This window comes from Heliangelus exortis, chromosome 12 (genome assembly GCF_036169615.1).
Source record: "Heliangelus exortis chromosome 12, bHelExo1.hap1, whole genome shotgun sequence".
In the NCBI taxonomy this organism is placed as follows: domain Eukaryota; kingdom Metazoa; phylum Chordata; class Aves; order Apodiformes; family Trochilidae; genus Heliangelus; species Heliangelus exortis.
The window spans coordinates 1,256,502-1,281,044 of NC_092433.1; the positions used below are offsets into that span (position 1 = coordinate 1,256,502).

The 24,543-nt window shown below is 48.5% G+C and overlaps 2 protein-coding genes and 1 long non-coding RNA gene across 8 annotated transcripts in view; 1 reads left to right on the forward strand and 2 right to left on the reverse strand.

Annotated features, from left to right (window-relative positions):
• Positions 1–13,361, reverse strand: part of BICD2 (BICD cargo adaptor 2) — an 86,920-nt gene extending 73,559 nt beyond the window's left edge. For 2 of the 4 annotated variants that reach the window (XM_071755396.1, XM_071755395.1), the window contains exon 1: positions 12,911–13,310. In XM_071755396.1, the coding sequence (XP_071611497.1) occupies positions 12,911–13,150 (240 nt within the window). In that variant the 5' untranslated portion in view covers positions 13,151–13,310. Of the gene's footprint in view, positions 1–12,910 lie in introns of all 4 variants that reach the window. The other 2 variants (XM_071755394.1, XM_071755393.1) reach the window with 2 other exon arrangements.
• A 689-nt stretch (positions 13,362–14,050) lies between these two features.
• Positions 14,051–19,127, forward strand: LOC139801349 (uncharacterized). The gene is made up of 2 exons (XR_011728167.1): positions 14,051–14,394; positions 18,448–19,127. It is a non-coding gene; the product is annotated as an uncharacterized lncRNA (long non-coding RNA).
• On the reverse strand, positions 15,947–24,133 carry LOC139801348 (protein bicaudal D homolog 2-like). Of its 3 annotated transcripts, XR_011728166.1 has the most exons (5): positions 23,661–24,098; positions 22,361–22,511; positions 21,449–22,160; positions 21,224–21,360; positions 15,947–16,687 (listed from the first exon to the last, which is right to left on the reverse strand). XR_011728166.1 is itself a non-coding variant. In XM_071755397.1 (3 exons), the coding sequence occupies exons 1-2, from the start codon at positions 23,898–23,900 to the stop codon at positions 22,383–22,385; spliced, it is 369 nt and encodes a 122-aa protein (XP_071611498.1). In that variant the 5' UTR covers positions 23,901–24,133; the 3' UTR covers positions 20,400–22,160; positions 22,361–22,382. The 3 variants fall into 3 exon arrangements, 1 of the variants encoding a protein (XP_071611498.1); XR_011728165.1 differs by having other exon boundaries at positions 21,224–22,160; XM_071755397.1 differs by lacking the exon at positions 15,947–16,687 and having other exon boundaries at positions 20,400–22,160; positions 23,661–24,133.
• Positions 24,134–24,543: the final 410 nt, after the last annotated feature.

A 24,543-nucleotide genomic window follows, 5' to 3' on the forward strand; every position in this document is an offset into this window, starting at 1 on the left:
CAAACAAACAATATATATATATACACGTAAACAAAAAAATATATATGAAATATATACATATATATATACACACACCCACTGAGCATGTCCTGAAGTGCCTCATCTACACAGTTTTTAAATCCCTGCAGGACTGGTGACTCCAGCACCTCCCTGCACAGCCCATTCCAGCACCTGACTGCTCTCTCAGGACAGAAATCCTTCCTCAGATCTGGTCTAAACCTCCCCTGGGGTAACTCCAGCCCATTTCCTCCAGTCCTCTCATCACTCACCTGGGAGCAGAGCCCAACACACACCTCCCTGCAACCTCCTTTCAGGGAGCTGTAGAGAGCAACAAGGGCTCCTCTCAGCCTCCTCTTCTCCAAACCAAACAATCCCTGTTCCCTCAGCCTCTCCTCGGGGGACTTTTTCTCCAGACCCTTCCCCAGCTTGGTTGCCCTTCTCTGAACTCACCCCAGGACCTCAATGTCCTTTTTGTGGTCAGGGCCCCAGACCTGACCCCAGCACTGGAGGTGCAGCCTCAGCAGTGCAGAGTCCAGGGGCACCATCACTTCCCTGCTCCTGCTGCCCACACCACTCCAGATACAGACAGGATGCTGCTGGCCCTCTGGGACACCTGGGCACACCCTGCCTGACACTCACCAACACCCCCAGCTCCTTTGCCAGTGGGCACTTCCCAGCTGCTCTTCCCAAGCCTGGAGCATTGCCTGGGGTTGTTGTGAAACTGCAGCTGTTGGATTCCACAGGCACTGGCCTGCTCCAAAGCCCATCCTGTCTCTGGTTTGTATGTTCTTCAGGAAAGCCACCCACTGGGTCATCCAGCTTGTTCAGCTCACATCACGCCCCAGCCTCAGAGATTCCCTCTCAGTCTGTGGCTCTGAAGTGCACGAAGAGGGACAGGCAGGAGGGCAAAAATAGAGCAGCTTTTGAGCAAAAAAAACCTACAAAAAAAGATTTGTTGCCTTTTCCATGTATTCCCTTTTATCTTCTGAACACAAAGAAATTTAATAACCAAACTGAACTGCCAAGAAGTAACTATATTAGATTAGGAGATTGAATCCAGCAACTGTAATCAGAAGGGATATGAAAAAAAGGATGAAACCTTCATGCAATGGCAAGCAGGAGCCAGGAAACAGAAGGCAGCTCTACAAGTACCCAACTCACTTTTGGGAAAGATTAAATCCTTTCATAGATCCAGTGAAACTCTCCAGGAAAACACCCATAACACACTTTCAAAACCTTAGAAGAGCAAGGTGAAGGGCAGGGGGGAAGGAATGAGAGAGAAAAAGTGAAAGGTATCAGACAAGGCTGCAGCATCCTCCACCACCACAGCTCCAGGAAGATTTTCTGTCCAACACTATGCTTGGGCAGTCAATCCTCACTATAGACAAGGATTTAGAGTTACAAGCTTGGTCCCTGCTTCATCTTATTTTTCTCTCCTTGCCCCTTCCCCACCACACTCAACTGGCAGCTGGCAAAATCTACAAAAGAGAATTATTTCATCTTTCCATTATCCATATATAAAACTGAATGATAAGCATCTTGCAAAATACATTTTTAAAAAGAGCAGCAGATTGAGGGTGTTTTCTTGTGTTTAGCTACTGCATGTAAAAAAGAAAGCCTTGAGTTTTTGCAGTCCTCTCATAACATTAGAATTTGGCAGATGTCCACAGGTACACACAGGAAGTAAGAAATAACAATACAAGGAGCTGCTTCCTGTTGCACAATATTCAATAAACATCTATATTAATTTCCACTGTAGTACAGAAACCTACACTGTGGTGATGCACACATCACTTGTGTTTACAGTGAGGTTTGATACATTCAAAGAGATTTCTCAATGCAGATAACCAAGGTCATATTAAATTAACCAAATCCCTCCATTCAGTATTTACTTGCCAGTACTGTAAGGCAAGAGAGAAAGTGCTCATTTCCTGGGCTGTACTTAGAGTTTTATTAAGAATTGCTTAAGTTCATAAAGTTTTACTTGAAAACGTTTTGGTTTATTTCAGGATGTAATTCCTTCTTCAACAAGGGTAACAATTATAAATTCAAACCCCACATGAAATTTAATGAGTGAAATATCCTCAATAGCTTCACTGACACAATAAGGAAACTGGTGATACTATAAACAGGTGAAAGGGGACAGGTTAAAAACTGTGTTGGCTGTTTCAAAAAGCAAGTGAGCAATTCCAATTCCATGAGGTTCCTGACCATTTCCAAACAGAGAGCTCAGCACCCTTCCAGAGAGATTATTTAAAACAGCTGTGCTCACCAAACAGCCCTTCCCATTTCCTGCCCATAAAACATTCCCAACCCGTTTAAAATGATGGAGAGAGAAGACAAAAACCTAGTGCTGCAACTTCAGAACAAATCCCAAGTATTTACCAGGGTGCCTCACTGAGCATTCAGGCTGCAGCTTGCCTGCCCTCCAACCAGGGCACAGATCCAAGGAACAGCCAGCACATCATCTTGGGGTTGCCAGGGAAGGAAGGTCACTGCAGTCCTGGTCATTAGGTTTCAGGGTCATCTTCATTCCCATTAAACCTCCTATTTTGTAAGTAATTAGAGCACAACACAGACTACACTTTTCTGCTGTTTTTAGAAAAGTTACAACAAAGGCTCTTTGTAAACACAAGCCTTAAATCACATTAAAGCTCAAAGCAGCTTCAGAGTTAAGGACATGATTTGGTGCATGCATTTGTTTATTTAAGGGTTTAGGAACACAAACCTCTGTCCCAGGTTGGATGCTCAGTTAACCCTCCAGACATTCAAATACAAAACTGTCTCTTGTGAGTATCAGAGGTCTTAAAATATCTGGCATTTAAAACACAGCTACCAGAGTCGTGGACTTCATCCTCTTCAAGAGGGAAGGGGGAAATGCAGCAGCAGTCCAGCTGCCTCCAGGCCTCTGGGCTGCACAAAGAAACAAGTCAGCCTCTAAATTCCTCCTGCCAATTGCCTCACTGCAAAAAATTGTGGGCATGATTTTTTTTTAAAGGCACATTTCCTGATACCTTAGCATTTAAGACTGGCAGCACTGCCAGTAATTATTGCACAAAGCCAAGATTTTTCCTATGAAAAAATACATTTGAGGCTTCAGAGGAAGTTCCTCCTGTGTCTCCCCTGAGCTGGTTCAGGGCACAAGGCAGGACACAGACCTTGGCAGTGCAAGCCCAGCTCATGGCAAAAAAGAGGCTCTCATGTTTTATCAAGTCCTTCTCACTTCAAATAATTTCTTCTGGCAAGACTCATAACTCACCTGTGACACAAGGGCATGTTGGACTGGTCTCTGCTCCCACTGAAATTCCAGAGGATCTCCACACAACCCAGTTAGCAGATACTACAGGATACTGGGCAAAGTAAAATTCCAGTTCTGCCCTCACTGACTGTGTTACCATGGCAGCTGACATGAGGGGACAAGTATGGACATTCCTCTCCACTTGAAATTGTTTTGATCACAAAATGCCAGGAGGAAAAGCCCCTTACATCCTAACACAAGAAAACTGAAAAATTCAGAAGTGTCTGCCAAGACCACTGACACAAAAATCAGATAAGTTGGGATTTAAAGTAAAATTCTGATAAAAGATACACAAGGAAAGAATCTGACAGGCAAGACTGAAAAAAACCCCAGTGAAATACTTTGAAATTTAAATCTCCTTCCCATCAGGAAAGAAAGGCCTCCACAAACACACCAGTTATTCCTAATAAACCTACCATAGTAAGGAGATGTCCCAACTTTAAAAATTTTCATGCACTTGAAGTTAACCCATTTACACTACTTAAATGAAGATTTCATGTAGCTAGACAGTATGCTAAAGATCTCACTTTCACATGAGGCTTCCTTGTTATGTACACACAGGACAGATTTTTACATAACAAGATCTCATTCATCTCAAAAAACAACCAGACATTCAAATTTAAAAGCTAAAAGCTGGCCAACAAAATTTACAGCAGTTGATTTATTTCAGATCACAAAGCTTATAATTACATTATAATTGAGAGAAAATAAAATCAGCATATTTTTCTAGGGGATAAGGCCAGTACAATGCATTCTTAAGGGCACTTCAGAGGCTGCACAAAGGTTTGCATTTTCTTATACATTTTGTCACACTAAATATGTTGCTGCATTCAAAATGCAAATTCTTTAAAACCTTCTGCCCACCAGCACAGCTGTAGGATACAGGAGAACATCCCAGAACTGATGACTGACAGAATGAAAACAACTTACAAATGTATAAAATGCACTTTTGCAATGAGAAATGTCAGAGATTGAAGCCACAAAAGGATGAGGAAAAAAAGAACCACATGGAAGGATAGGTATTTGATGAAAGGAAAATGGCATTTCTTGTCACAGGTTAAGCCTCACTGTTATTAACATTACAGCTGTTAAATTATGTAAATTTATGTAAAATTTGAAGGGGCAGAAGAAAATTTGAGCTGGAAATAGATCAATCCTTGTTCTTTGCTTCAAAATAAACGATTTATGTGGAAAATTGTAATCTGATTTTAACAGTTGATATTTGATTCTAATCTCTTCTTGGCTAAAAGCAAACACTTCAGGAAAGCATCACCAAAAGGGAGCCAATTAGAATTGCTTGCACAGCTGTTGGACACAGGGAACTAAGATGCAAGTCAGACTGGAGCCTTTATTGAGATAGATGGAGGTCTCAGAAAGCTACTGAATTAAACTGTGCCAGAGAGAAAGGTTATATGAGGACCACTGCTGTATGATTTCAACTAAATCAGAGACCAAAATTTATTTAGAGAAGGTTGTTTTGGCAAAACAATCTTTCTTTTTTTGATAGTATGTACCAAAGCTGAGGGCACATGCTACATTTAAATGCTTTTTTTTATCCTACAATAGCCAATTCTCATTTTAAAGGCCAATTGCCCCTTCCAAATGACATCATAGAAAACAACAAAATAATTATATACTGACTGCTCAAAAGTGCATTGTATTTCCTTCCTAACATCAGACTGTCAGAAAGTTTAATGCTGCTGGCAGGGCATGCACTGCCAAGCCCTAACAAGAGCCAGAAGGCTGGGCAGGGCTATAGCCATGTCACGACATTCAGCCACAGTGCTGGGCATCACGACCAAAACTCACCTCAGAACAGGCACAGGAGAGTGTGCAAGGAGAGGGAGAAAATCCCTTCTGCTTCAGAATCATCTGTTCAGGCAACAAAAATCTCCAAAGAAATACCATTCCTTGGCTGTTCCAAGATAAGGGGGTTCTGACCTTGGAAAAGGACTACAACCAGGTGTAACAAACTGTGTAGGAAGCAGGGAAACATGATTGGCTTTGACAGGTTTGATGGTAGTTGAGATGTCTTTTAGTTTTAGCAAGACTGAAAAATCAGCTGATTCATCCATGAGGTCAATAATGGACTTCTCTGCTTGCAAGCCAGAGCTGACCTACAGGACCAGTTCTGCTCAGCACTGATGTACAGGACAGAGAACCACAGAATAATTTGGGTAGGAAGGGACCTCTAAAGCTCATCTACTCCAAGCCCCATGCAACAGGCAGGGATATCCTCAACTATATCAGGTTGCTCAGAGCTTTTTCAAGACTCACCTTGAATATTTCCAGGGATGAGGCCACAACCTGTTCCATTTTTCCACTGCCCTCATGCCCGCTTCCTAACATCCAATTTAATTATACTCTTCTCTAATTTAAACCCATTGCCCCTCAACCTGTCACTCCAGGCCCCTGCACAGTCCCTCTCCCCCCTTCCTGTAGCCCCTGCAGATACTGTCAGGTTGCCATCCCTTCCCCCAGGTCAGAGACCTCCTCCTGAGCTCACCCAACACTGCCCTGGTACCTACACCACTCAGCACCACCCTGGCAGCTTCCTAAGATCCAGACTGCAAGTTGGCTGCAATTAAGCAGTGAAAACCAAAAACTTAAGGAGACAAAGGGCTGCAGCAGATGGCACAGCACCAGATGTGCCATGCATCCCAGAGCTGTACAGGGCTGCTCCATGACCCACAGGAGCACAGAGAAACCATGTTCCCACACCACACTTCAACTATGTCTGGGCCAAATATTCCCTATTATGCCCACAGATCCCAGAGCCAAGCAGTTTTCTGTGTGGAAAACCCTCTGAACACCTGGGTTTGCCAGCAGGACTCTGGGCAAGCTGGGGCACACAATCTGTTTTATAGGCAAGAAGGAGCAGAACTTTCAGCATACTCTCCAGAGAGGTCCCATCTCCTGACTCCAAAGTGATTCCTGTCTTCAAGGTGAGCCCAACACACCTTGGGATGTGGAGGCAGTGGAGGGAAAACAGCTGGGGACACAAGAGAGGAAGGAAAGCAGGAGGTGGAAAGAAGGAAGACAGGAGCTGAAGGAAGAGAAAAATAAGCAAAAAGTCCCACTTTGCAGCTCCTATGCTTAAAACTTCATCAGTTCCCTGAAATGGAGGCTCCTGCATTCATTCGGATGGCAGAGCTTATTTATGTCACTTCCCTCTGCTAGGGTTTTGTGGATCATATTTCAAGCCCACATTATTTTCCTCTGTTGCTGGGTTACCAGATCTGAACAAACAATTCTCTGCAGTCTGCCAAAAGCAGAGAAAGAAAGCAAACGAATGCCTGGAGGATGTATCACCCTCTGGAAGTCATCTTATGGCCCCATGCTGCTACAGATTAGTCACAACCTCCCATACAGTAGAGTGAAAGAGGAAATGGTGAATCCAGGAACTCTGGGGACAGAGAACCACAGAGCAGAGCAGAGAACTGCTGTTCCCACCCAGGCACCCCCCTCATGGGGAAACCAGGCAGCTTTTCAAATCAATAGAATTTTCTTTCGCATTAGAAGAAAAAACCTTCCTAGATTCAAAGGGATAAACTGAGGTTTAACACCCCTAAAACCAGCAAGTTTGTTCCAGCAGATATGAAATGGTGAGAACTGTGATTAGAAATGAGGAAGCACTGGGTGTAGCTGTCTTGGGGCTGCAGGAAAAGCCCCATGTGATCAATGCCTGCAGGTTTGAGGCTTCCTGCTTCCGGGGCAGGACATCTGCCACTCCAGGGGCTGCACAAAATCCTGCTGCAGGGATACACACAGCCATCACCCTGCTAGTGATGCCCAGCCAGGGTCACTCGAGCCCTCAGCAACATTGCTTTCAGGAACTCTCCTGCAGCACCTGCAGACAGAGGCTGACAGCATGCAGCACCTGATCTGGTGTTTCCCCTGCTCTCTGAATACATCCCTCCATCCCAGACACAACCTCAGCTCAAAATGCCCCCATCAGGGACTGCATGATGCAGGATGCTAATGCCAGGCCCTAGTAGGAACAGTTTGTCTGGGGAAAGCCACCCCAGACAGCCTGGCAATAACAGGTCCAAAGGAGGCAACTGGGCTGGTGAAGGGGCTGGAGCACAGATCCTATGAGGAGAGGCTGAGGGAGCTGGGGGTGTTGAGGCTGGAGAAGAGGAGGCTCAGGGGAGACCTCATCACTCTCTACAACTCCCTGAAAGGAGGTTGGAGCCAGGGGGGGGTTGGGCTCTTTTCCCAGGCAACTCTCAGCAAGACAAGAGGGCACAAGAGGTCTCAAGTTGTGCCAGGGGAGGTTTAGGTTGGACATTAGAAAGAATTTCTTTCTGGAGAGGGTGATCAGCCATTGGAATGGGCTGCCCAGGGAAGGGGTGGATTCTCCATCCCTGGAGATATTTCAAAAGAGCCTGGATGTGGCACTCAGTGCCATGGGCTGGGAACCACGGGGGGAGTGGATCAAGGGTTGGACTTGATGAGCTCTGAGGTCCCTTCCAACCCAGCCAATTCTAGGATTCTGTGATTCTATGAACACAGCAGGGTGGCTCCTGATGCTCCTCTCACCACAGATGTGCTGCTGCACCAGGCTCTCAGCACTCTGGTACTTGACAGCCTCAGGCAGCACACCTGGACCCAAATCAGAATTAAAAAAACTAAAAGAAATTAGCTAACAAGAAAAAGAACAACATGACAACTTGGCTCAGTTCCACAGTGCAGCTCACTGCATCCCCTTCACCAGGACAGCAAAGACCCAGTGCTGCCCCACTGCCAGGGGGAAAATATGGAATAAATGCCACTACTGCTGCCAAACTTCTGTTCCATCAAACCTCAGGTTTAATCCAACCTAGAAAAATAGAAACCAAGTGTCTAATGGCTGCTGGGGGGTCAGGGACAGCCCTGATTCTGGGCCAAGGCACAGAGAGCATGGCAAAACAGAACCAAGCTGTCAGCTGAGATGGCAGCAGTTTAGAGAAAAGACTTTGGAAAACATTGTCTTTTGTTTTCTTTTTTTAAAATTTAATCCCACCCAACAGTTCTTCCTATTCATCTGAATATTTACGGATGTTCTATTGCATAAGGTATACTGAATTTCATCAAATAAGGCCCAGGAAGAAAATTAAGCAATTTCAAAAGAAAATAAATCTGAAATAACAACTTTAAGAATATTCTTACTTCTAATTTTCAAGAAGGGCAGTTTAAGCAACACTGAGAAAGAAAATGAAGCTTCCAACATGAAGCCTTACAGGTTACTGTTTCTACTACAGTAGGAAAAACTGGAATGTTTAATTTTTCATGCTATTTTTTTCCAAAATAAGGTACGTGAGAAAAGTAGCTTTTCTAAAACACTGTATTAAGTGTCTAATACTACTCCAGATCTCAGACTATTACTGCAGGTAGCTCTACTCTTAAAACAAATATGATTTATCAAAACATAAGAAACTGAGTTCACATTTTGCTTAGTTCACTACTGTCCATTAGGAGCTGAAAAACTGGTATCAGTTCCACAACTTCAATTTGTAGTTGTACCCTAAATTTACACAGGTATAACCAGAATTATATTTTGCCTCAGGTGGCCTATTTGGAAAACAAAAACACCAAAACTAAAACAAAATGCCAAACGTTTTATTTCATGCACTAAACCTTCTCATCTTAACTGCTGGAAGGTTAGAGATAATCTCAAATGCCATAAGGTCCCTCCCTTCACCAGGAGTCAGTATTACATCTGAATATTTGTTAGGAGGAGGCAGAGGAGCACCTGAGGCCTCAGAAGTATCACTACTGAACTATTTACCTGGTCAGTCCAGCACAACACAACTGCAGCACAGAGGATTTAATCCCAGTCTGCCCCTGGCTTCTTAGGTGACTTCAGCCTTCTGTCCTTACATTCCTAGCCACAAAATGAGCACAGCAGTACAGCAACACAGTTGGTAAAATGTAAGAAAAATCACCTCTGCTTCAGTAACCAGCTGGTGTCTGGCTGTAAAGTACAGAGGAAAGGGAACACTTCAGTCTTCACTTTTGAAGGTGCAAAGTTAAAACATGAAACCAGGTTGGATGAAGTATCACATATCCAATTAACTGTTACATATCTAAGGGAATTAAGCAAAGCAAAACTTCCATCAGTGTTCAGAGATAATGCACACTCCTTGAACAGTATATTCAAACCACCTCAGTCCCATAGTACACCCCACTTTAGCTTAACAAGAAATAACAAGGTGTTACTTTAATGTTTCTTTCAAAGGCAGTTTCAAAGTCTGCCCAGGGATACTCTCCAGACAACTCAAGCCATAGCATGAAGTCAACACATGATCTTTAAAGACAAAAAACTGAAGCAGGACTCACTGACACCCTACAAAGAAACAGCCATGTGCAGATAATTACCACTCTTCCCTTCAAGTTTTTTACCCCCTCTCTGCTAAAAACCATATATGGAACTGACACATGCTTTTAGATTTTAAGGACAGCCACAGTCTACCTCCATACTTCTACTTTATCACAGAAATAAATAATTTACAATATAATGCCCATGTTTTCCAAAGGATTTAAATGCAAGTGCACCACCAATCAACAACAGAAATCACATGCATACAATGTGATGCAGTATTCCACAACAGAAAACTCGTATGATATTTCTCAGAACTAAGGAGAACTGTTATGTATCTATAATTTTTGACTGAAGTTTGAAATAAATTCCCTTTTAACAAAAGAAAAGGTGGGACTCAAGACAACCACTAAGTTCACTTGGTGAGATAGGCTGTATTTAAATTTAGCTCTCTCAAATTAAAATGATACAAGAAATGCACTACAGATCACCATAAAAAGACATGAGATGGTGTCAGCAAGCAAGCAGGTGAAAAGACAAACTCAGGGAAGAGTCAAAAATTTACCAAGGACTCTCACTGAAGAGAGATGGGTGTAGAGCCCCAGTGCAAGGAGAGGATGGCCATGCAGCTTCAGCAGGACTGGAACTGCAAACACTGAGCATACACAGACACCTTTACAAAATGGGGTACAGCTCTGAGGGGATGCTGCACAGGTAGAACCTGGCCAGAAAGCTAAGGAAGATCTTACTGCTGTAAGAGAAAAGCCTTGACTTTCAAGAGAATATATTGTGAAGTTCCCATGACTGGAGCCCATTTACCTACAGTATGAACAGGCCCATGATACTGGGTGCTTCATAACATTAAACAAATTAAGGTATATCCAAATCAGGACAGGAAATTTTGCTGTGTGCCTGTAGAGCACTCAGCATAACATGGCCTCATGCTACCAAGGTCTCCAGTTGTAGTAGAGAAGAATAAAACAAAATCTGTAGAGACTAGAATTGCTGTCTTTTAAAAGGCTGCATGAAATTCCAGTTAAGAAGCAGAAAAGCACTCCTGTTGTTAGTCAGACATGCCACCAGCAGTCCCCTGCCCTCCCCAAGAACAACCTCAAGTAACCCAAGGTGAAGCCCCTTTAAGTTAGAGGTCAACAAGTCCTGTATGCAAGGCTCCTCTAGATGTGCCTGGGAAAAGCATGAAGCTGCATAAACAAGCAGAGAAGACAAACTCCTCCTCTGAGAGCATGGTTCATGCCGTCTGCTGAAGGTTTACATGATCTAATGCAGACCAGATTCCTCCACAGCATCACAAGAAAGCTGGAGGAGCAATGCTCTTTCCCTGGCCAGGCTAAGTAGAAGAACCCTCAAGCTGTTCCCAGAATTGCTTGCCTCCCAGGTTTTGACTTAATTACAGTAGGACAAGCACACACAAAGCAAATCCTTCAGAATGTTAAAAGGAAAAAAAAGGAATTAATCATCACTTCTCCTGCCATTTTTTTATTATTTTTTTTTCTCTTTTACAAGCTTCTGAAATGTTGCAGCTCTGAAAGAATGAAAAGAAGTTGTCTTCAAGCCTTTTTCCACCTGAAAGCAAAAACCCATAATACCCAAGTGGGCAGCACAGCATCACCCACTGAATCAAGTGCTACCTGTGACAGAGGCAGCCTTGTTTTCCACTTCTGGGTCAGGCACTGGCTTGCTGCAGGAGGTTGGGCCAGTACCTTCACCTCTCCGTACATTTCCCATCCCACCTATCAAACAGGTTTATTGACTTTTCTTTCCCTTTAAAACAACTCTTTCACACTCACCTTGTTTTCAAGGCTGCCTTTACCCTAGGCAATACCTCTGCTACTCCACACTGCTGTCACCAAATTGGTCTCAACTGGCTTTAGTTATAGTGGTACAGCAGCTGTGTAACTCACAGTAATTACAACCTCTTTTGCTTATGCTTGCTTAACATAATAAAGGCAGAATAAAGCTTTATTTACAAGACCAAAAGATGTGCAGGAAGTGACGGTGTTCAGAGATCCAGCTGAATTTGTACCAGTCCATTTACAAGTATTTATTCTCCCTTTGAAATCCTGTATTTTGATGTTTCTACAAATTAATTCTGAACTTAACGAGCTACACCAAAGACCCACTGGATACTGTTTCCACCGGTCAAATAATCCACAGTCCTCTCATGGGCTGTACCAGACCTTCTGATAGAAAGGCAAGGCCTAGGCCAGTTGAAAAGCAGCGCAGGGTTTACTAAAAAAGAAACAGCCACCAAAATGACCAACTCAGACAAACAAGATCCTGTGGGACACAGCACGGAACAGCCTGGCAGAGCATTAGCTGTGCCTTAGTAAGGAGACCTCATCGTGAGCATACATGTTCTGGAAAGTCAGTGCCCCTTCCAGCTGACTCTTACCGAGGCAGCTCTTTCCGTGTTCTACACCAGTAAAATTATGCATCACTTGACCTAAAAACCACCATTTCTTCTCAAGAACCTTACTCCAATCTAGAGGTTAAATCTGAAGATGCTTTTAAGACTAAAAATATAAAGCAAAAAAAAAAAAAAAAGGCCATCAGGGAACTACAGCAAAGCAAAGCTGTGTGAACTATAAAGCCCGCTATGTTCTTCCCGTGACGGGCTGCCTGAAGGAAGCCATTAACACCAACGCGATATTTCTCCCTTCACACAAAAGCGCGCATGGCAGAGCCGCCACAGGGGCACCGCAGCCCCTTCAAACCCCGAACCAGCCTCGGCTCTGCTCACCGAGCACTCGCTGACCCCAGCGAACGGACCCGACCGGACCGGACCAGACCGGACCGGCAGCAGCCCTGAGGCTGACCGCCTACCAGAGCCCGAGGCAAAATGGGACGAGAAGAGAAAGACTGAAGCATTTACCCGCCTGCCTCCAACATCCCCTTGGCACAGGACAACGAAGGAAAGAAGAGCCTATTCTATTTTGTGGGGTTTTTTTGTTTTTTTCCCTTTTCTGATCTGAAAGGCAATCGCCTCCCAGAGCTGTCACTGTGGTTATCTGCGCAGCCTGGAGCAAGACTCAGGCCTGGTCTCCCTTCTCCGAATCCTGCCAGGGGATCGCTGACCCTCCGACCCCCCCACAGAGCCCCACAGCAGCCCCCAAGCCCAACACCCAGCACTGCCGGGCTCCAAGCCTGCCCAGCGCTCCCGCTCACGCCTTCCCAAAAAAACTCCTTCGCTCCCTTCCTCCGCAGCCCCCGGGATCGGGACGGGGCCGGGGCCGGCGCTGGGGCCCGGGCCGCCCCGCAGGGCAGGCACCTGCCAGCGGCCCCCGCCTCACCTCCTTCAGCTGCTCCATCTCGGTGCGGATGGTCTCGTACTCCAGCTCCAGCTCCTCGTACTGCTGCTTCAGTTGCTGCTTCTCCTCCAGCACGGCCAGCCCGTACTCCGCCGCCTGGATCTTCTCCCGGGTGGTCTCGCCCAGCTCCTGGAAGAGCCGCTTGATCTCGCTCCGCAGCCACTCGGGCTCCGACTCCATCACCAGCCTGGCGTACTCCTCCTCCTCCATGCTCAGCGACATGTCGGCGGGGGCGCGGGAGGAAGGGCCGACGCGCAGCCCCTCTGCCCCTCCTAAGAGCGCCAAGGCCCGCAGGCGGCCATGGCACAGCCCGCCCGGGCGCCCATCAACGGGCGAGGCACCCGCTGCGCTGCGCTGCGCTGCGCCGCCGAGCCCCTCACCTCCCCTCACCTCACGGCGCTGCCGCTGCCGCCGCCGCCGCCGCTGCCAAAGTCGCCCTAGCGCCGACCGCAGTGAAATCATTCAAAAGAAACGGCCGGCCCGGCGCCCCGCGGCACGCTGGGGACGGTAGTCCGCGCCCGCCGCCGCCCTGCGGGATGCGCGGCGCTGCGGACTACAGCTCCCAGCATGCACCGCGCGGGGCGGTGCCCGCGGCGGCCGCGGCGGCCGCGGCGGCCGCGGCGGGGAGGAGAGCGGACCCTGGCGGGCACTGGAGGCCGCGCGGTGCGGGGCTGCGGGGCCTGGGGGACGGATCACGCTCTCCCCTCCCAGGCCCAACGCACCGCACCGCAACGTGCGAGCACCCTGGGCAGAGCGGAACAGAAAACGGGCCGCCCCCCCAGTGCCTCAATGTCAAGCACGTCGGCGGCAGCTGGAAGTCAGGGGGGCGGGAAGCATCTGTGGAAAGGTGAACGATTCGTGAGGGGGAGCGGCCGCCCGGGGAATGGAGGTGGTGGGATGGGTGAGGTGGGATGGGCATGGTAGGGTAGGTGTGGTGGGGTGGGTGAGGTGGGATGGCTGTGGTGGGATGTGGTGGGGTGGGATGGCGGTGGTGGGATGGGCATGGTGGGGTGGGTGAGGTGGGATGTGGTGGGGTGGGATGGGTGAGGTGGGATGGCTCCCATGTGCAGGCAGGGGGGACACCGTAAGCCGTAGCAGCATGGACAGAAGGAAATGCTGACTGACTCAGCTGTACTGGCATCAGCCCCCAGTCCACAGGGAAGAGCTGCCAGTGTCTCGTTTACTTCCCATGTTTCAGGTCTCCAGTGCTTCCAGCATCTCTCCAGCCACTGACCAGGAACAAGAACCACGTTCCCCAGCGTTCTCCCAAGGATAAGCCCATCCCTGGGACATGATGCTCAGACTGCCCCACAGAAGGAGGGAGATGTCTCAGCAGGTTCAGCTGGCACAAATAGCTGTGACACAGTCATCCTTGGTCAACTTCACTACACTCCTAGGAAAAGGAGCTCCCCTCAGTCTGGTAGGAAAACGTGACCAGCTGTTGCTACAGGCTCTTACACCATGGGGTAAGTATGGGAGGAAAACAACAGAAATTGGGGTATTCATTTCTCCACTATGGGTAAGATTAATTTATAAAATACAACAAAGACTAAACAGAGCAAAACACCTCATTTAGTTGGGCTACTGCAGTTCCTCAGCAGGTCCATAAAGGTGGTGCCAATATGTCACACCCTGGCAGAGGGGAGAACTGCCTCACCCCCCACAAGCAGGAGCCTCCCCCTGCCTCCCCTGCTTCTTCACCATCCTTCAATGCAGCTGATGCAGCTTAGAATTTCTTCAGGTGTCAAAAATAATTGCTAATGAACTGGTAAGCAAATGCCCAACATAAGAAAAACAACTATGTGCCTGTTTGAGCACTCCACATAACTAGAACAGTAAGTAATATATTTGCTTTCAGCTGCAGGGCTTTTTCAAGAGACTTTCAATTTCTGCTTGTGTTTGTTGCACTCTGTCCTGGTATGTATGAACTCTTTTCCCTTTAATAAGCTGCAGAGTGGCTGAATAATGCCCCATAGTCATGAAACTGCCTCCACCAATTTCTCTCTGTGGCCCTGACTGTGTCTGGAGCTCCACGTGCCTCACCTGCAGGGACAGACACTCCAGAAAATAGTCACATACCCACACTGTCATCAGGATGTCACCAGCAGTGTGGTGTCAGGTTTTTATGTTCCTCTGAAGCCATGTGGACTGCACGTGCCAAAGCTCTTTTAACAGTTGCATCTGCTGCTTCCAGGCATTAAGCTGCCTGTGATCTTACATCATTCTCAACTGGTGCAAAACACTGTGCTGCCCTTGGTAGATTTGGGCTACAGGAGTGTAAAGCCTCCAGGCAACCCCATTTTATGTGAAACTATTGAAATGGGCTTCTCTTCCATCCCCCCCTAAGACAACTGGTAGGCTGGCAGCAGCTGAGGACATGAAGGGGAGAATCTCTGCCTCACAGTGCTCCAGCCATGGACTGAGGGAGAAGAGAGATGGCTTGGGGGCTCAACTGCACCTTCAGCTGTCCCTTCTAACTTCTACCCAAACCCTGACACTTCAGGTGGAGTTTTGCAAGGAATATGTTGTGTTGGCACAGCATCACGTTACACCCCAAAGGGATAATTACAATCCAGGCAGTTAATTCACTGCCAGTTGGACAGATTTGGATACTTAGAGGTGCCTGTGACAGGTGTCCTCAGGGGGAGAAGGTGCATCTGGTGAAAAAACAAGTAAAGAGAGAGGGAGAGTGTCACTGAGAGCCACTTACAGTCAATAATAGTTCCTCAGAGTTACTTTTAATCCCTCCACTCAGGTGTCTCTGGGAGTTAAATGGCATAGCCAGTATGCTAGCAAAGTAGAAAAATACAATGTAAATGAGGGGTAAATTACCAAAATCCTCCTTTTCCAACTCAAACTGTGCTACAGCTCTGTGGTGGAGATCTTGCAGCAGCTCAGAAATACCCTGAAAGCCACGGGGGTGGTGAGTGACACTGTCAGGGTTAACACTGGGCCAGCAGAATGCCAGATGCACTCTATTAATGCCCCTCCCATCCCTGATAAAGAAAGGAGAAAGAATAATTGAAAGAGCTTTAATGAAATAGGAATGATAAAAAGGAAAAATTATTAAATATATACAAATATACAGAAAAATATATGGGATGCAGGGCAGCCCTGGGAAAGTCCAGGCTGGAATCCTGGGGTCAGCAGCAGTGGGGAGCTGGAGGCAGGAACACAGAGATTCAGGAGGGCATGGATCAGGAGCACAGGCAGAGGAAGGGATGGAATCCTCCCAGGATGCTGAAGCAAACAGAGACAGGGGAAGAAGGGTGAAGGTGAAAAGCTGAAGGAAGGGAGAAGGAAGAGGGTTTGATCCCTCAAATTTATACCAAGTACGATGCCTATGGGATGGAATACTCTGTTTGGTCACTTCTGGTCATTTATCTTGTCCACTCCTCCCTAGGGGAGGGTTGCAGCTGTGACCTCTTTACTCCTTTTCTTTTTCTGGAGCACAAGATGTTCCTCAGGACCGAGCAGTGGCCTTGGTTCTTCAGACCATTCTGCAGAACTCCACGCCCCACTGTCCTTTCCTACAGAATCCCCACAGCCAAGCAGCACCCTGAGATTCTGCAATACTTTGTCTGAGCAGCACAGGGGGAATTTCTGCCTTGTGCTAGATGGCATCAGACCCTCAGGACTTGGGCGTGCAGACAAAGTCATGTTTTCAGAACTTCTGCTCCCAGAAGGAGCTGGATTGTCTCTCCGTGTGATCCGACATTTCCTACTTTTGTCCCCTCTCTGTCCCCTCTTTTCATTCTGCTGGTGTTATGGTAGGAAGAGAAAAGAAAAAAGGAGAGAAAAGACATCATTTTTTTGTGCAAATTGTGTGGGTCAAAAATTTGGGCAGAATTAAGAAATCTACAAAATGCAGCACCTGGTGGTAGGTTCTCCCCTGTTTCCCTTCATAACTGGCTACCTTGCACATGCCTCTAAACCACTTCTGCTGCTGTTAACATTCTTGGTGCCAGTGCCAGAGCTTCTTTGCTTCAGTGTTATTGCAGCTACCCCTCCTCATCCACTGTCTGGTGTTTGTTAGACACACACAGAGCACCAGCAGTTCCTGTCTCCCTGAGAGCAGACAGCCCGAGCTGCCAGTACAGCTCTCTGTGGAGCTCTGGATAATCCCAAGTACTGGGAGATGGGAAAGCAAACCTCAGAGGGGACAACACCTAGCACTGTGCACCTGGAGAAGGAAAAGAAGGAAGCTGCAGCTGCCTAGGGAGACCTGGGACCAGAGGGGGAACACTGGTGAGAACACAAGGCTCAGCAGAGCAGTGTGGGAGGACCTGATCAGTCAGCAGCAGCTACATTGAACACTGGTGCCACCACACCTACTTTTCTGAAAGCCAGTAGGACTTGCATCACCATAAATGGGTTAATTATATGTTCAAGTGCCAAGTGATTCTTCTAAGTATTTAGTTATTAAAAAAAAAAAAGAAAAGAAGAAGAAAATCCAAGGAAAAAAGTTTGTGGGTGCAAGGTACTTTAGAGCAAAGTCACTGAAGTTAATTCTCATTAACTATGATGAGAACAAGTTTGTTATATCAGTATATTGTGAGCCTTCAAAGTGTTGTGCTAACATTTTTCACCTGTAGCTTAATGCTGTTCCCTCAGACAGTTGCATCTGTCCTGCCAGAAACTAAGGAAGCAGAGCCTAGGAGCACAAGAAGGCTGCCTCAGCCCCATGATGGTGTCAGTGGTACAGCTCTTGATCCTGTCACTGTTCCAACTGTGGCACTTCTGTTCCACTGCTTCAAGCACAGATTTAGCAGCACTGTGTTCTTCTCTATTAAAGAATCATGATGTTGCACCTTGCCACGAGCAGCACAGGTTCTTTTTTATTAATATTTTAATTTTTTTAAAAATAAAGACAGCATAAGAATTTATCCAGGTTTTGGACAAAAATATGCTTTAGTTGAGACTGATTTTGTCAAGGCAAAAATGTCATATAGTAATTCTTCCCTCTCTCTGTAGCAGCATTGATTCAATACACATTCACCTGGCTTCTTAAGAACATTATTAACCATAATTTCTTCAGAGTAATGAGATTTAATAATCCCTTTCATGACTACACATACTCCCTAGCCTGAGGGCATTTCCAATACAGGGTAAGCATGATCAGACCTGAGAAAAGAGCACAGGAAAAAGGGTGTGGAGATTATTAACCAGGAGACCAAGGAGAGAGCAATTACTCAAAGAGACAAGCTTTTCTGGAAGGATTATCAAAAAAGGGAAAATAACTGAGGTATGGGAAGACAAAGCATGGCAGGAGAGTACAGGGCTTATGACAAAATCAGCAACCATGCAGTTCCCAGAGGTGGCTGTAATAGCAAAGACTGCTTACATGGGACTTGATCTTTTGTAAGACAAGAGTAAAAGAGGGCAGGAATAGAGAAATAACTGGGGAGAGGATGGCAGGATCAGACAAAAAGGAAAAAAAAAGCTGCCTCTTGGATTGCAGGTAATGACACTAGCAGTTAAAATTAAAAAAAAAATGTTGTCTTCTGCTTGTTTTTCAGTAAGTGTCACCATTCCCTGTCCTCACCAGTCGTGCAGCACTATCTGACTCCCTCTGCAGGTCTTAACTCTTCAGCATCACAAGATGATGGACAGGACAGGACACCTGGAAATGTGCCACTCCTGGGCAAACAGATGCCTGAGCGTGGTGCAGGGCCCCCTGCTTTGTGCTGCTCTGCTCCCACGGGCTGAGCCACAGAGAAAGGCAGACAGGAGAGTCAGGGATCTGGAGAGGGAGCTCTGTGGCCTCTCAAGTCCTTGTGACAGCTCTGTCCTTGCAAGGTGAGACCCTGGGCATCTGACACATGGGGACTGGAGAACACTTCCATCCCGTGGATTCTCTGTGTACCAAGGTCCAGGACACAAAGATGAGGATGTCTTTGACTTCTCACCCTTTTACAGAAAGTTCCCCAAGATTGTGGTAACTTTGCATCAGTGTGGTGGGGACAGCTCATCTTGGGGAAAAGCTCTCACGTTTCCACTTGTGAATCCAAATTCAAAATGTTCATTTTGATGGCATAAGTCATTGTGGATGTGATGTGTGGGAACTCAGACAGGCTTGAATAGGTTTTAAACTTAATCCAGATTGTTTCCAAGGTTAATCCCAGTTCTATTGAAGCTAATTCAAAGCTTAGGTGAAAATTCATGGATTACAGACTAGGTAAAAATAAGATTAAAATCTGTGTTATTCAATGAATATAGCCTATGTCAGAGAAACAAAACCAAAACACTCTTCCTAAGTAATAAAACTTATTCTGGAGAAAAAAGAAATGTCCTGACCACCTTGGAAATATTCAAATGGGGTTTTAGGAGAAGTTTCAGTCCCTGAAGGGAGCTAATATTTCCATTCTTTTCTTTTCTTTCCAAACAGCCTTTTATTAGAGTGGAACTGGCAGGTGACTAAATGTGACCTCTATCACATGCAAGGAAAATTCCCAAGCAAAAAGCTGCATCAACTGGTGACTTGGCAGAAATACTCAGCTTACTTCGGGGAGATGGGAAAGGGAGGAAGAGAGAGAAATGTTCAGATTTCAGCTTTACTCCATTGTTCAAATCCATCTGTGTAGCCTTCAACATTACAGTTGCTAGAGCTGCTAGAGCTAATGCTTTCATTCTGACCACTGCTGCTCCTTCCTTTGCAGACAACCATTGCTCTTTAGAGCAGTACATGAGAGCCAGAAAGTGGAACAGCAAGAAAAAAGCAACTTCCAGGTTGCAAAAGAGCATGGAAAGAGACCTGGGTCCCAGGCTCCCCCTGCAGAGCTGCTGCCCTACAGCAGGGTCCCACCTGGCCCACACAATGCTGCCTTCAGCTCAGGGTGAGCAGCAGGCACAACCCTCTTGCAACATCCACAGAAGCACAGGAACTACAGAGCTGGTGAGGGCAGCAGTGAGTGGGTGGAAAGGTGAAGCTGCAATAAGTTATGAACAGGGAAACACTCTGAGCAACCTGTGCTGACCATGTTTATAGGGCCAGGCCAGCAGCAGACCTTTGTGCATGGGTAGTGTGTGGGGCTGAGAGGTTCCAGCTGCCAGATTGCTACAAGTTAAAATAAACATAGCTGGGTGGGCTGGTATGGGTTTAAGCAAAAAAAAAAAATGGCTAAACTGAGGTAAATAGCAATGGCAAAGGATTTCAGGTTCCACATGGATTTCTGGCTCTTCTTTCTCTGGTATATATCAAGATTGTCCTGAAAGTTGCTGTGAGCTTGAACACAGAAGTTAGGAGCTTCTTATTCTACCATCAGCATAAACCAGGACAGACTGAGAGGACAGTGTGGGAACATGCTGGTTAGAGCAACTTGCTGGGTGTTTTCAGCATATTTACCCCCATTTCTATACTGCTGGGAAAAAAAGGAACAGTGTATATTTAGCATCTTTAAGAGAGAAACTGTCTCTTGCCAAATTCTGAGTTGAGTATTAAAATTTGAAGGCTGTTTACAAAAGAAAAGTCTTGAAAAGTAATTTTAAAGTATAATTGAAACTGCTTCTGCCTCCTTTCCAAGCAATGCAGCTCCTGGACTGTGCTGCAGACAGCTCATACAAGCAAGGAGCATCAGCTCAGCAGCTGTCTCAGAGATATTTCCAGAGGACCAGAAAATAATGAAATAGAGGAGGTAATAAACAGATGCATAATTCAGCCAGCATGGATGAGCTTCCAAAACCCAGGCCAGAATTAACCAAGTTCAGATCATTTGTAGAATTTAAATGACAAAGATACCTCTCTCTCTTCTCTAAATATGTTTGCTCCTGGTGAGCTTGAGGATGCCCTGGAGCAGCAGGCTGGGCATCCCTGGCCACTGGCTCTGCAGATGTGTGGGGAGGACATCCCTGATGTTCTTCAGCTCTTCCAAGAGGTGGGGACAGCCCAGCACCTGAAACACAGTCAGGGGGAGCTGGCTCTGGCCCCACCAGCTCAGGGCAAGGCTGCTGGGGTGAGACTGAGCCTGGCCAGAGGGGGCAGGGACTGTGGAGAGCCCCCATGTCCCACCCCATGACAACCATCCCCCAGGTGGGGTCCTCCATAGTGAGGAGCTCTGCCAGACAGCAGGAGATGGTGCTGTACAGAGATTTTGGTGTTTTGGTCATCTCCTGGCAGGGGGAAGGAGGCACCATCAGGCCTGAGCCAGGCAGGCACATCTCTCTGGGCTTTGCCTCAGCCCAGACATCCCCAGTCTGCAGCACTTTTCTCAAGCAATGGGGACCCCCCCGCCATCAGCCCAAGGGAGTGAGGGGTGCCCAGTCCCTGTGGAGTGGGGAGAAGTGGCTCTCTCTCACCTGGCAATGACTGGCACCCCGTGAGGTGGGTCTGGGTGCTGAGCAGGATGTCCCAGCCCCCCTGCTCCTCCATGTCCAGCACCAGCCCCTCACAGCCCGTTCTGCAGAGCAGCAGTCTCATGGACTGCACCACAGACCTGCACAAGGAGAAGTGCTCAGCTCCCACCAGGACCCCTGGCTGGGCTCCGGATGGCCAGCAGGGATGAGAGGACAGGGATGAAGCACCTGATGGGAGTGAGCTGATCCTGCTGGTGCTCCTGCCAGAAGGTGTTCACCTCCTGCAGCATCAGCTCTGCGGTGAATGACGTTTGGAAAAGCAGAGCCAGAAAAAGCTGGGGGAAAAATCACCTTCACCTCCTGCAGAGCAGCTTCCTGCAGGAGGATCTTGCTCATGGTCCTGGTTGCCTGCAGAAGACACCCAGACACTGAGATGTCCCTGTGCCTCTGGAGAGGTGAAGGCTTGGGGTGTGTTGGGAAGGGGAGCGGGAGCCTGGAACAGCTGAGAGCAGCCCCAGAGGTCAGCAGGGGCTCCTCAAGTGACTCACAGCCAGGGAGAGGTTGCACAGGCCCTCCCTGATGGAGGTGGAGGTCTTGCACAGTGACTGGTTCATCATCCTGCTGAGCAGCTCCTCCAGAACCTTCTCTGCAGTCTTGGCCCTGGTGAGCATCACTCTCCACATCATCATCGTGACACTGTGGGGACCTGGGGCTCTGTCAGTGGGGACATCCAAAAGGATTTCCAGGCTAGAGTCCCTCAGGAGGGACTTTCCATGGGAGAGGAGCCCCAAAGAGTGGTGGGCCCTGCACCTGGTGCACATCAGGGAGCTCTGCAGCAGCCTTGCTGAGGTATTTGTCTGTCACCTGCAACAGGGCCCCTTCCAGGCTTCCTGGGGGCTGAGAGCCAGTTTCCATAGATGGCCCACAGAACCCTCTGCACCTGGAGACACAGGTGGGAGTGGGAATGTCAGCAGGGAGAGCACAACCATTTCCCCAACTGCCTCAGGGAGCTGCTTCCATTCCCATTGCAGTACTCTGGCTTGAGATGACCCCAGTGCTGGCCAGGCATGGAGCCAGGGCATGGAGGAGAGGTCCTCCAGTGGGCTGGAGCATCAGCTCTGCCACCCACGGGCTACTCACCTGCTGTGTCTGGAAGACAGGTTCACTCACAAGGGGTGTCTAGCAGGTAGGCAGACAGCTCCCTGCTGTACTGCCCTGGCTCTTTCATGTTCTTGATGGCCATGAGGATGATGTCTGCACGGTGGGAGGGCTGGAGGTGTTTCATGAACATCTGTGGGATGAAGGAGAGGGGAGCTTTGTCACCTCCAGCATCACCCATGACATCTCAGCTGTGGAATGAGAGTGGGATGCAGAGCCAGGCTCTGTGGGGAGGGGACAGACAGTGGGGGTCAGGGTCCCATGGGGAACCAGAGCTGGCTGGGAGCCTTTGCTTGGGCCCTGCTCCAGAGCAGCTTGAGTGCCCATCACCCCCATGCACCCATCAGGTGTCCCCTCGCTCACACTGATCCCTGTGACCAGGAGGAGCCAAAGGTAACATGATTCCTGGAATAAACGGTGCAAGAGAGATACCAGGCTATAGATGAAGCTCTGTATCAAACTATAAAGCAGTTGCTGTCAAAAGTGTTCGTGCTTTCTCTTTCACCTGAAAATTCGACACGAGCATTAAGCAGATTTGCAGATCAGCAGAGAGAAACCGGTAGATGGCTCAAACAGCTCTTATGTCAGAAAACAGACCCTGAGGTTAGATCTGAAGATGCTTTTAAGACAAAAAAAATTAAAAATTAAAAAAAAAAAGCTAAAAAAAATTTTTTTTAAAAAGGCCATCAGGGAACTACACCAAGCCAAAGCTGTGTGAACTATAAAATCCCGCTGTGTTCTTCTCACCGAGCACTCGCTGACCCCAGTGAACGGACCCGACCGGACCGGACCGGCAGCAGCCCTGAGGCTGACCGCCTACCAGAGCCCGAGGCAAAATGGGACAAGAAGAGAAAGACTGAAGCATTTACCCGCCTGCCTCCAACATCCCCTTGGCACAGGACAACGAAGGAAAGAAGAGCCTATTCTGTTTTGTGGGGTTTTTTGGGTTTTTTTCCCTTTTCTGATCTGAAAGGCAATCGCCTCCCAGAGCTGTCACTGTGGTTATCTGCGCAGCCTGGAGCAAGACTCAGGCCTGGTCTCCCTTCTCCGAATCCTGCCAGGGGATCGCTGACCCTCCGACCCCCCCACAGAGCCCCACAGCAGCCCCCAAGCCCAACACCCAGCACTGCCGGGCTCCAAGCCTGCCCAGCGCTCCCGCTCACGCCTTCCCAAAAAAACTCCTTCGCTCCCTTCCTCCGCAGCCCCCGGGATCGGGCCGGGGCCGGCGCTGGGGCCCGGGCCGCCCCGCAGGGCAGGCACCTGCCAGCGGCCCCCGCCTCACCTCCTTCAGCTGCTCCATCTCGGTGCGGATGGTCTCGTACTCCAGCTCCAGCTCCTCGTACTGCTGCTTCAGTTGCTGCTTCTCCTCCAGCACGGCCAGCCCGTACTCCGCCGCCTGGATCTTCTCCCGGGTGGTCTCGCCCAGCTCCTGGAAGAGCCGCTTGATCTCGCTCCGCAGCCACTCGGGCTCCGACTCCATCACCAGCCTGGCGTACTCCTCCTCCTCCATGCTCAGCGACATGTCGGCGGGGGCGCGGGAGGAAGGGCCGACGCGCAGCCCCTCTGCCCCTCCTAAGAGCGCCAAGGCCCGCAGGCGGCCATGGCACAGCCCGCCCGGGCGCCCATCAACGGGCGAGGCACCCGCTGCGCTGCGCTGCGCCGCCGAGCCCCTCACCTCCCCTCACCTCACGGCGCTGCCGCCGCCGCCGCCGCCGCTGCCAAAGTCGCCCTAGCGCCGACCGCAGTGAAATCATTGAAAAGAAACGGCCGGCCCGGCGCCCCGCGGCACGCTGGGGACGGTAGTCCGCGCCCGCCGCCGCCCTGCGGGATGCGCGGCGCTGCGGACTACAGCTCCCAGTATGCACCGCGCGGGGCGGTGCCCGCGGCGGCCGCGGCGGGGAGGAGAGCGGACCCTGGCGGGCACTGCAGGCCGCGCGGTGCGGGGCTGCGCGGTGCGGGGCTGCGCGGTGCGGGGCTCCTCCGAGCACAGCTCCTCCTAGTGCCACCATTCACTCTATTGGGTTTTAGGTAGACAGGCAGAGAATCTCCCCTTCCTCATGCTCCCGATGCTGCGTGGAGTAAATGGATTGCTTTACCCTCACGGAGGGCTAGTTTAGAAGCCTCAACCGGCCAGGAATTGTAGAAGTAGTAACAGAGTGGCCAGG

Bases quoted from the DNA above. Each gene is read 5' to 3' on its own strand.
- LOC139801348 (XM_071755397.1), bottom strand. From the start codon at position 23,900: ATGTCGCTGAGCATGGAGGAGGAGGAGTACGCCAGGCTGGTGATGGAG. The intron at 22,512-23,660 runs GTGAGGCGGGGG...TTCATCCCACAG, and splicing joins AGATGGAGCAGCTGAAGGAG to ATGTTCATGAAACACCTCCA.